Source organism: Crocuta crocuta, unplaced genomic scaffold, assembly GCF_008692635.1.
Source record: "Crocuta crocuta isolate KB4526 unplaced genomic scaffold, BGI_CrCroc_1.0 scaffold64, whole genome shotgun sequence".
Lineage (NCBI taxonomy): Eukaryota > Metazoa > Chordata > Mammalia > Carnivora > Hyaenidae > Crocuta > Crocuta crocuta.
In genome coordinates this window covers 12,650,936-12,663,781 of record NW_027530640.1, presented here as the reverse complement: position 1 = coordinate 12,663,781, position 12,846 = coordinate 12,650,936, and the positions used below count along the sequence as shown (strand labels likewise).

The following is a 12,846-nucleotide window of genomic DNA, read 5'->3' as shown; positions in this document are numbered from 1 at the left end:
CTCATTCAAGAAAAAACTCAGAAAAAAAATATAACCATTAATAATACAAAAAAAAAAGACAAAGCTTCGGTGATGGCAATAACCTTCTCTTACCTAGACTAAAAGTCAAAAACAAAGTTCTCAACAGAAAATGTAAGCATTTTAAGCAATGGAGAACATTTAGTCACTAGAATTTTGATGACTGGATCCTAATCAAGGATACCATTCACAAGTATAAATGACTAAGTTTAGTATACTACTTCCTTAAATAACTTTGCAAATTTAACATGTTCAGATATTTTTCTACATGCGCTGTCCCACTCTCCTCCCCACCAATATATATAAAATCATCTGGGCCATATAAATTTCTATAGCTTCTATCATGGTTATAAATAGGAGTAATTATTATATATTTTTGTTTCACCTATAAGAACACGCACAATGGAAACAAAGTTTAAAAAATTTGTGTCATCAATGCATTAAAAGCAGACAGTATTTTGTTATACCTTCTAAAAATAGCGGAAATGTTTGAAAAATAGTTCTAGAAAATAAGACCGTAAAGAATGATATGTAGCTTTTCTGTAATAAAAAGTTTTAGCAGTGGTCTTATAATTATTAACAAATGCCTTACTACTTTTAAAAATCATTATTAATGTTTATCCATGGTATCTTTTGTTATTACAAAAAGATACTTAAATTTTTAAGATAACTAATTAGAGCACTATGCCAGATATGATACAAAAAAGACTTCTTCACAGAGATGGTTTTTAAAAATTATGTTTGTGCATTTAACAGCTCTGTTACCAAAAATGTGTTGTTATATCAACTAATGTACAATTTTGTACAACATTATCCTAGAAACAGTTTTTCCTCCTTGCAATAATGACAATCAGAAACATTCCACAAAAGTGACTTTATAGGTTTAATTACATATGAAAAGTAATAAAGACTAGAAAGTAGCAAGATTTAAAAGGTACATGTGGAATAAAGGTTTTATTAACATAAAATTATACCAGGACTATTACATTTTCATAAGTCCTAAAACATTTCCTACCTCTGAATGAAATGTCTCTGAAAATGACTAATACAGATTACTAACAAGAAAGTCACTATATAATTCAAATTAAATTTATGCACTATCCTAAAACAGGGTAATAGAAGAACTAACTTCAATATTCTTAATTCTTTATGAAATTTAAGATGGTTTTGTAGGCAATATGGAAGATAGTAATAAACATGACTATATAAAAATCTCAGCTACTAGGGATANGAGAGTCTAAAAAAATTAAATTACCATAATCTGTTATATATAAAAGTAACTTTTTAAAATAAAATACAAATATCTATAAATAAAATATTAACATTAGAAAAAATCATTTAAAGATATTTTATTGCAATATCTAAAAAATAAGATTTCCTAATTACCTTTTTAATCTTAAGCTTATACTACAAGATGACTGAAAGCAAGATACTTCTGAACCAGAATTTGTTTTAAGAGAACCTATTAAGGTGCCAACACCACTAACAATGTGCTAGTCACCAAACTGTATTAAACCTTACATATATATCAAATCTTAATATAAAAATAAGGGAAAATGTTCATTTTTTTTAGAAGTCTAAGGAAATAACAAATATCTTTAAGATAAATCCAGAACTACAACATGAAAGATGCATGCATATTACACTTAACATTTTTTTTAAACAAGGCTGAACTGAGTTTGAATCTTGGCACCTACTAGTAACTTAATATCCTTAAGCCTCAGGTTTTCAACAGAAGTGGGAAAAGGACCTATTTCATAAGGTTATTATAAATAGCAATGAGATAATATATATAAACTATTAAGCACAGAGCTTAGTACATGGTAAGTACTCAAGAAATTTAAATTGATACTAGTTGACTTTTAATTGATCTTCTTTATATATTAATAACAAAATTTTTACTAGATGTTTCTAGAAATGCTCAATGGTTAAAGCCATTTTGAATTTCGTCAGATTTCCAAATCTTAGTTCTATACATTTGAATTGAGAATCACTTATTGTTATGATGACTTCTAAAAGCCCAACACTTACTTTTATAAGGAAAGGACGTGAAGAACCATGCTTCCAATCAAGAGTTTACACACATTCTGTCTGGGACTACATCAAGTATGACACATATAAGGCTATACTCTAAAATACTAAGTCAGCTAATCAAGTCACCATCTTACTAAATTATTTATCTAACCAACTCATTTACATGAAAATATTTTGCCACAATAGCAATAAAGAAAAAAATACTCCTATAGTTAAAGAGTGAAATTTATTGTTATTATATAATAGATATTCTCTAAAGTATAACTGTAAGATATACAGTATTCTCTCCTTTATTAAATACAAGGGATGAGAACTAGATTTAATTTGGGTAAAATTAGTTACATCTTTGGCCTGATCTATAATCATACTGATATATTAATATATCATGCAACTGTAGAATTAGGTATTCACTTAAGCTATCCTTGCCGATTTTCTTTCACCTTCAATAAAGAACATTAAAAGAAATTTGGACTTAAAATATCTTAAAACAGATAACCTTCATAAAAATGGAGAATTTTTATATGAATATAACTTTTGTATTTATTGGCTGATTTATATGTGAAAGCTTGTTAATAAAAGAATTGTACAAAATGATAGGCCAACTATCACTAGACTAATGTCTAACAGAAATTAAATTTTTCTTAGTTTATATTAACATATATAATTAAAAGGATGTTTCTAAACAAATATTTTGAACTTTATAAAAGAACATTAACAAATAGTTCAATGAAATAAAATTTCACCTCCCGTACAAGAACCACCCCTAAATACTACATAAAGTTAATATATCCAAGTTCCTTTTAGAGCTGTTTCTATATTATTAAAAAAAAAAAGGACAGGTTCTAAGTTAACAACAAACTAGATTGAGGAGTAATGTAGAGCAATTTTTGTAACTGCAAACTGACTGTGTAATTACAAACATTATAATGCTACTTATAGAATCCTAAGTCTTAAAGATGTTATTCTCATGATTGGTTTCACTATTATTATTCATAATTGTACTTGACACTCAAATATCTGCTTATATTAGATTAGAAATTAGAACTATAAATGAACTCTTATAGTTCTAAGAGTTTATTCATAATTTATAACAATGCTCCATGCTAATGATACAAAGTTAATTTGAGTTAAGTGGCTGTTGGCTGAAGATATAAAAGCCCAAATTAATGAATTAAAACCCTCCCCAGCATTTTTATTCTCTTTCTGGGAAACTAAGATATTCCTCTTCTGCACAGTGATACTAAATATGTATCAGAGGAAACTTATTGGCAGTATCACAATTCTATAACCATTGCAAGTCATATACAAGCCCAATATAATTCCTGATTTAAGTAAGCTTATTCCACATTATTAAGATTCAGTAAAGATTAGGAAGGCTAAAAGCTCACAAAAGAAGAAAGGAAACTGGGATAGCATAATTGGGATGGGAAGAGGGGAGGAGAATATGACAAGAGGAAACAGACAACAGTAAGGAAAAAAATGTTGCAATCAAGAGACAGAGGACTGGCCTGCCTTTGAATATCACTCCAGCTACATCTTAGTTCTTGGTCTTCATCCACTGTCAACAGCCATTCTGGCTGCATTTCTGAACTGGGCTCTCATGGAGGTGATACATTCACCAGCCATCTTTAGGAAGGTAAATGATTAATTGCACTGTTTTCCCACTGCTGCAAGGACAATGAAAGGGAAAGTAAACTTGTGCACCTCATTTCAAATCTAGATGTAATTTTCCACACAACAATAAACAGAAACATATATTTTAAGGTTATCAGGCCTTTTTTTTTTCTTTTCCTGTGTGTATGTGTGGTGTCTCTGTCTGTGTGCCTTCATCAAGATAATAAATATGAAAATCCCAATCTCCAAATCATTATCCAGTTGATGATAACTTCAGGGTCATTTGAATCTTCTGACCACAAATACAAGAACATGGAATTCATAGTTTTTTCTTAACATCCCTTTAATTAGAAATTTTAAAGTGATCTAATATAATTATAAACAAAGAAAAAGCCATGTAATTTAGAATTACAATTTCCACATATGAAAATCAATAGCACGAAAATTTAATGTGTACTCTCATGTGAATTATCTCTAAAGCCTACAAAGAAATTCTACTTAGAGATCTCCTACCCAAGATACAACACAGGGTTTGTTTTTGTTCGTCTGTTTTAAAGTAATCTTTACACCCAACGTGGGGTTTAAGCTTAAAACCTGGAGAGCAAGAGCTGCATGCTCTACCAACTGAGTCACCCAGGTGCCCCCACAGGGCGGTTTTGATACCAAAGTTCTAAAATAAAAGATCATGGCAATTTTATTTCTTTGCCCTTGCAAATAACAAAAAAGTAGAGGGGGAAACATACTTTTATGTGTTAGTGCTGTCTAGCTTAGTTAAATTCACTTCCAAAACACCTCCAGGAATCAGTAATTTTACAAAGATAGATCTAAAATGGAAAAGTGCCAGGTTGGTGTTTTTGGAGGGTTGTGTAAAGAAGTTGAGCACACAGTTAATGAGAAATTATTACAGATATATTTCTTAACCCACCTGCTATCAGGTCATCAAGAGTGTCGGTAAGCGTCTGGGCTGGAGTTGCAACCATTAGTCCATCTGGTTCTTGAACTAACAGCCCCTGATCATGTCCAGTAATAGCAATCTGAGGCTGTCCTATAAGCTGATGATTACCTGATACTTTCTGAAGTTCAAGAGAACTTGTCCCATTAGAACCTAAGTCACCGGAAAAGTTACACTGTGGAGATGATAAAGGCTGGACTGGGACAAAATCAATTTGTGCTGCCGATGGTGGAGACTGGTGCTCATCATCAACATCGTTATCTTTAAATAAGAGTGTGTCAACCTGAGGTAACTCTGCAAAGTGATCCTCTGGGAGACTACCATCTCCTTCCCCTTCTGGGAAGACTCCTCTATGAGAGCACTGCTGCTGTGGAGATACTGTGTCTTTCTGACCTTTGGTTTCCAAGTATTCTTTGGTAAATTGCTGCTGTGTTTTCATCTGCAACTGCCTTTCCACTTTCTGCAGTTCCTTCAGTATTTTCTTCTTCTTCTGGACTTGCTCTTCTCTGTTCTTTTTAAGTTCTTCTATCTTATCTTTGTTCAGAGGTTCACCTTGAATTAACTCCAGTGACTTAAGCTGTGCTTTTTCAATAGCACTAATTCTTTGTCCCAGTTCATTCAGCTTGCCTTCAGTCTCCTCTACTATGCACTCCAAAGGCTGGTATGGGTGAAAAGGTGGCAGTACGTCCTGATCTGCTACCTGCAGGGAACTGGACTTCTGCTTGGATGTACCTAAGCACATGAAAAATGTTTGAAAAAGTGCCATGCTAAAAATAAAAAAAAAAAAAAAAAAAAAAAAAAAAAGGCAGCTCCCCCTCCCACACACACGGACCGCCCTCCCCAAACCCTCATAACTAATGTTGTAGAATGAATGTTCAAAGATTCACACTGGTGGGAGGCAGATTAAAGACAACACTCCTCTATTTCACATAGCATACAGTGGGATGTTGCCAATTCAAAAAATGTGAATTTTTTAATTAAAAAATTGAATCGTTAGGATAGGAAGATTATGGAAATTAAGACGGGGCAGGGAGAAAGGAAATCAAAGAGGAAAGACTCTCAGAATTTTGCTTATTAGACTGGACTTTTAAAGAACATCAAATCTAAAATAGTGTGAAAATAGTGTTGAGGATATCATTAGTGTTTGCTTAACTTTTCAATTGTTTCTTCGTAATATTAACTGTGCAAATAAAGGCTACTCCAGGAAACTGTAACTTGTAAATCAAAGAAGTGAAAAGTATTTTTCAAGTGGCCAAAACCTTTGTCTCGTTATATTAAAATATAATGTGAAATCAGTTTTTTCACGATCTATCCTTCTAACTTTTTCCATTAAATAAGTCTTTAGCATTTCTTTACCTGAAAACTATATTAAATGTAAATCACAAAGGACAATTATTCTGAGTTTAAATAAACTCTTCACGTAAGAGTCTATGAGAGAAACAATGAGTGTTACCTAGGAGAAATCAGGCTTCTCGAACAGGACTTCTCATATTGACAATGAATGATAAAAATGAAGTAAATGTCTGTTATTTCAAGAATTTGGATTGCACTTAAGTTACTCCCCTCATCACAAAATAATTATCAATATTAATAATCCTAACATTGAGACGTTAAATGGAAAAAAATATACAGTAAAAAAATATAACAAACTCAAAGATTACTCTTTCTCTGTAGGGAGAATTGGACTATTGAGCAATAAAAAGGAACAAACTACTGACACATTCTGTAAGAGGGATGAACCTTGAAAACACTACACTAAGGAAAAGAAGACAGTCACAAAAGATCACAATTCCATTTATATTAAATCTATAAAGAAAAGGCAAATCTAGAAAGACAGAAAGGAAAGTAGTGGTTGCTTGGGGTTATGGTAATGAGAAAGAAGACTGATTACAAACTGGCGTGAAAGATCTCAGAGTGATAGAGATTAAAACTAGATAGTGGTGATGGTTACATAATTCTGTAAATCTACTAAAACTCACTGCACTGTACACTTAAAATGAAGGACATTTAAGGTATGTAAATTAAACAATAGAGCTGTTTTTAAAAAAGATCTGGGTAAAAAATAGTTGTTTACTATTTTGAATTGCAGTCAACATTTATGAATAACGTAAGTAACTTAAAGATTCTTAAAAATAAGATTATCAGTGTATTCACAGTGATTCTAAGGTCCAAAGGAAAAAGTCATCACCCATTTGATGTTAAAACACTCTGAATTACAAGAGGGTAATGAAACCACTAGAGGAAAAAAAAAAATCAGAGCCTCAGCTGTTTTATTTCNAAAACACTCTGAATTACAAGAGGGTAATGAAACCACTAGAGGAAAAAAAAAAAATCAGAGCCTCAGCTGTTTTATTTCTTCTTTTCTTCTTCTTTTTTTCTGGAATCAGAGATCTCAAAACTGCATGTACCTCAAACATCTGCAACATGTTATTAATGAAAAAGTCTAACAGTTTTCCCCCTAGATGTTGACTTTAACAGGGTCAGGATACCACAGTTCCAAAATTATTGCAATCACTTTAAGAGAATTATTCTTTGAAAGCAACCCTCGGCAAAATGTATTGCTCATATTCAATTTTATATCTGAGCTAAGTGATGAGTAAAGACTTTAATCTTCCTGAACAAACGCTGTTATAACTTTAATAACTACTGTAAGGTCTTACAGGAATTCATCGTTTGGTTTATTTGTTCCAAGTACCTAGTAACAATCAGCAGGTAAGAAAAAGGAGATTTACTTCACAAACAGCAATGCAGACATCTGATATTCCAGTAAAGAAATTTTCAATCATGTGATAAATGCAGTAACATCACCAGAGTCAATTTAGTACCTCTGCCAACAATGAATGTTCCTTTAAGTGTTCATTAATTTTATTTAGAACACGCTAGTATACTTACTAACAGGAATAAGCTCTATCTTTTTTTTTTTTTTTTAGGTTTATTCATTTATTTTTGAGAGAGAGAGAGAGAGAGACCGTGCGAACAGGGGAGAGGGAGAGAGAGAATCCCAAGTAGATTTCTTGCTGTCGGCACAAGGCCCAAAGCTGGGCTCAAATTCATGAAACTATGAGATCATGGCCTGAGCTAAAACTGAGAGTCAGACACTTAACAGACAGGGCCACCCAGGCACCCCAAGCCTTATCTTGTTAACAAATAAATGCAAGAAGCTTAGAGTACAGATTACTAAAAGTAACTTATTTAACTGAATATAAAGGCTATAAGCCTAGGGCAGATGTAGCAGGAAGAACATGATGGTGAAAATAATGGACAAAAAGCAGTTCTTCCCAAAATAGGTAATGGCTGAGGATCTGTAATCATGGAGTTAGTGAAAGTGCATAGCTGCACATTAAAGCACTAATACAAGCTATAAATCAAGAATAAAACAAGTTGGTGAAACACAAATAATGTCACCTAATTATTCCTAGAAGTTAAAGCAACACCTTCCATATTTGGGATAAACAGAGAATGTGACAAGCGTACTTCTGGTACCAAAATTTTTAGTAGGTAGAAAAGCAGTTGTGTTAAAACACCAGAGAATAAGAGTTCCACCTTTTTAAAACATCTCCCACTGTCAGATACAAATACATTAAATCTATTCACTGGTAGCAGTGAGAGACATCATAAAGTACTGTTTAGGAATATAGGTAAAGTCAACATCTAACTCTGTGGTCTGGCATTTATCCTACTTCCTCAGCTTTCCCTTTTCTACCATTAAGAAAACTAAGAGTTTATAATAGGAAACCATGATACAGAGACAGTTTCGAACATAGCCTTTCTTTCAGGTGCAGTAAGGAATGAGGTACACATATACTTGCCAAAAATTCAGTTTACTATTGAAATGAGTTTAATTCGATCAATTATTTTTGTGTATAAAGTAGTATAGTGTGCAATAAAAAAATGGCCAAAGGGAAAATTACAGGACATACTGATGGGTCTGGATTTGGCTTCATATTTCCTTATTTGATTTTGTCCAAGGAAACTTAAGCACTGTTCCACAATTCCCTTGCTTTCTTACATTACTACACAGCATTTTACTAGAATAATTTTTAAATGGCACTCCCAACTGGGTATTAAACGGAAAAAAAAAAGACTGATGAAGTACAGTTTAAAATAACATAGTACATCAAGTATAGTAGAGTATATATTATCTAATGGAATTAGTATTTAGATACAGATGTATATTGTATTCTGAGTTTCAATACAAAATATTTCCTGTTATGGTCCCAGTCAAAATGTGTCAAAAATGAAAGCCACTGGCCTAGAAAAGACGCATTTTGCCTTATGCCTAAATTTCTATCTCGAAATTTCCCAAAGTAACAGGGCATACTATACATTTTTAACACAGTAAGGACAGCCAAACATGTCCAAAGATAGAGCATCTGAGTAACATCTTAAAAGATTAATTCAACCTTCTGACTTTTACTCTAAACAGTTATATGTTAAAGACATTAAATTTGGACATATGCAAATCCACATAAGCATGATTACATGGAAATCTGCTGAACTAGAGAACATTAGTAGTAAAATTTCCAGAGGAACACTCAATTTCATTCACTGTACGTACAATTTCTATACAATTTTACTGATTTGATATAAAAAGAACATTTCACTTTACCTACTCCAATAAACAATTACGGGATATAAAGCAGCAGTTAATTTCTTAGTTTATATTCAAATTTGTTTTAGAGCTTTTCTGAACCATTTTAGAATATTACTTCTTAGTTTTTTGCACATTCTCTTTAATTAAATGTCTCTCTTCTTAAAATAAATTCTTAATAATTTTCTATTGTCTTCAGAATAATCTAAATTCTTAGCCTCACACCATTAATTTATTCAACAAGCAAGGCATAGAGGGCCATAGAAAGATAAGCAACATAAACCCTGCCCTTGAGGAGCTTACAGTCTAAAGGGGGAGATAAAGATGCACAAATCCAAATGTACGAATTGAGTCAAGGGTTGAAAGGCATGGAAATGGGATGGAAAGTACATAATATGGGAACCCTTATGCATTACTATTGGGAGTGTAAACTTCTATAGCCATTCCAGAGAGCAAATTTGTGGCTCTTTGTCAGATAAACATTATGGGTTCCTCAGACAGGTAATTCTGCTCCTGACTGTATCTGAAAGAAATGCTGACACAGATGCATAAGAGTATGACTTTCATCACAGCACTGTCTGTGGTGGTAGGGAATGAGAGGCAATTTGGATACCCATCATTGGAAAAGGAGAAGTAAAAAAAGGAAGATATACAGGGTGAATGAAACACTGTGCTGCCAGTAGAAATAATCTAGAAGTAGACATATGGATAGATCTTTAAAAACAGTGTTGAGCGAAAAAAGTAAAAAACAAAACATGACCTATAGCATGATACTATTCATGTAAATTTAAAATGCACACAAAGTAGTAAGCATTTTATAATAACTTGTAAGAACAAAAGAACTCATATCAAACGCAGTAGAATGACTACCTACAAGGGAAGTAAGGAAATGGGAAGACGGAGAAAAGAGAATAAATAAAACCAAAGAGGAACCATGACAGTAAAACAGCAGGAATGGAGTATGATTAACCCAACCTTCTTTCTACACTTAAAGTCTAAGGGGAAGGGAAGGGGCAGGAGTGACGAGAGTCTGAAGGAAGATCCCGTAAAGTGGTGTTGGACTCCAGAGAAAAGAAATTACTCCTCAAGAGGGCTTGAGGTACACACAAAAGATGTGTTTTGTTTACCCTGACATCATTTTAATGTTTTGCGATGAACTGGTTATAAGTTGTATAACCTGCAGAAGATAATCATAAGTCCTATCTTCTAGAATCCCTGGAGAACCAGTTACAACAAATAAGTTAGATGCAAAGGCGGCTGTAATTAACAAATCTATTTACAAAACTGATTTGCAAAGGCAAAAGTTGATATTACATTCATATCCTTTCCCAGTTGAACGTTCAAAACTATAGTCAATAAAGCTATATCATGCTAGGAAATTGATACCACAATTACCTGGTTTCACATTTTGTTTATAGAGGTGATCTTGAGGACTCTATCAGATACCACCTAGAATGCTGAATCCTTTGAAAACCAAACATGGATAAGTGAGATAAATTGCCCAATAAAGAAGAATATGGGTCAAGATGGATGGAGCATAGGGGCAAATGGTGTACATGGATCATGAAAGAAAAGAATATCTGAGTAGGATATATATAAAATATCTGGGTAAGTTTTTTTTAATGTTTATTTTGAGAGAGAGAAAGACAGAGAGACCGAGCACGAGTGGGGGAGGGGTAGAAAGTGAGGGAAACACAGAATCCTAAGCAGGCTCCAGGCTCTGACCTGTCAGCACAGAGCCTGACGCAGGCCTCAAACTCATGAACTGTGAGATCTTGACCCGAGCTTAAGTCAGACGCTTAACCAGCAGAGCCACCCAGGCACCTGAAAATACCTGGGTAAGTTTTAAAGGCATGAATATGTTCTAGGAGGATACAGATATGAATAATAAAAAGACTTCAGGCATAAGTAAAATGTTCTAAGAACTTAAAAGATGATTGCTCGGAAGGAAGAGGGTCCTAGAGAATAAGAACTCTTCCTCCCTCCCTAGTCACACATGCACACAGATATAATCTATGGATTTAGAAGAAACAAAAACACGAGCATCAGACAGATTTTATCACCCAAAGAAACTTCTTTAGAGACATAACTGAGAAGTTTTGAGGAGAAAAAGACACTTTAAGGAGAAAAAAGTAGTAGTATATCTTCCATAATTTAAGACAGGTTTTCCTATTTAGCTGGATAATTCAGTATGTGCATTTACAACATCACTAATTTTTCCTAATTCATAATGATATAATACTCCATGATGCACATGATTTACATTAAAATAACATCTTAATACAGTGGATTATCACAGTTTGATTCTACATAAAGAACTATTAGGTGGGCAATGCCACCAGGCAGCTGACAACATCAAGCATCCAAGGGTCTAAATACAAGTGTTAATTTTTTCCTTCTCTAGTAATTTAGTAAAGTGAAAGATGAGTTTAAAAATTAGTTCATTTTTATGCTACTCAGGAAGTAATAAAACATCAGAGTGAAGAAAATAAGTAGATACTCAGTAAAGAAAGTATTTCAGTAATTAAAAAAATATGATTACTCACTTGAGCATCAACTCAAAGAAACCTTACTCAAACGTTTCTGTTGCTTTACATATTAAATCTGAATTTAAAATGTTTTACTTCTTCTCTGTACATACTTTACATCCTTCCTAGCTTATTTCTTGATTACTTTGTGGCTGTGTTATGAATGTATTTTTTAATCATTTCCTATTTAGTACTGAATTTCCTTAGCCAAAGTTACTATAGTTTTCTACAATGTATAGCCAAACAAAAAAATAATAAAAACAGAGACATTTAGGCTTAAGTATTTTACTAAAGGCTGTCAGCCTTTAGTATCAGTTAGGATACACAGATTCCTTAACAAGTACATGCTTAATTTGCTTTTTATTTGTTACGACTAAAAATAGCAGTCTTAAAAAAATAGCAGTCTTAATTTTCTGAAGAGTTTGAATAGCTAGGTGTCCAATGGAAAACTCCAAAATTAACAAGTCAGAGAGATTGTAGATATTTGTCCTCTGAAATTAATAGTTTAGAAATGAAGTAATTCTTGGTCAAGGCCCTCAAACTCTCAATTACTACAATTGACATAATTTAAAAGTACCTTCTGTTTGCTGCTATAGTAGTCAACTCTAACCAACTTTTCTCAAATCATAGTATTAGAGATACTAACATATACTTACACACCTCATTGTAATTTCAAAATCTATAGTGTGGTTATCATATATTAAATGAAATATGCTTATAAATTTATTTTTATGTAGTTTTTAATACTTTACATATAACCTACTTTATTTCAGAGATATGACAACTACAAATGATTATTAGTGAAGGTACTTTCTATCTATAAGTGAATACAGCAAGAAAATATCAAAACTCATAAACTTGAGTCCTTTAAATAGTATATGCCCCTTCTTAATATTCACTTGGATATTATTTATATACTTTTTGATAGTTTTTTGTCCTGGTTCACATGACAGATGTTAACCCACCATGTTTAGCATTACATGAAAGAAACTACATAATTGTTAAACTTCTAACTTCCTGAATTGAATCAGTGCTGCTAAGACTTAACTAGACAGGAAACACACAATTTCATTCCTCCTATTTTACTACTGTTCAACCAAAAAATTGTC

At 32.7% G+C, this 12,846-nt stretch overlaps 1 protein-coding gene across 3 annotated transcripts in view; it reads right to left on the bottom strand.

Annotated features, from left to right (window-relative positions):
- ANKHD1 (ankyrin repeat and KH domain containing 1) overlaps positions 1 to 12,846 on the bottom strand; it is a 125,052-nt gene that overhangs the window by 29,501 nt on the left and 82,705 nt on the right. For all 3 annotated transcript variants that reach the window (XM_077768761.1, XM_077768764.1, XM_077768763.1), the window contains one exon: positions 4,592 to 5,350. In XM_077768761.1, coding sequence (XP_077624887.1) covers positions 4,592 to 5,350 — 759 coding nt within the window. The remainder of the gene's footprint in view (positions 1 to 4,591; positions 5,351 to 12,846) is intronic.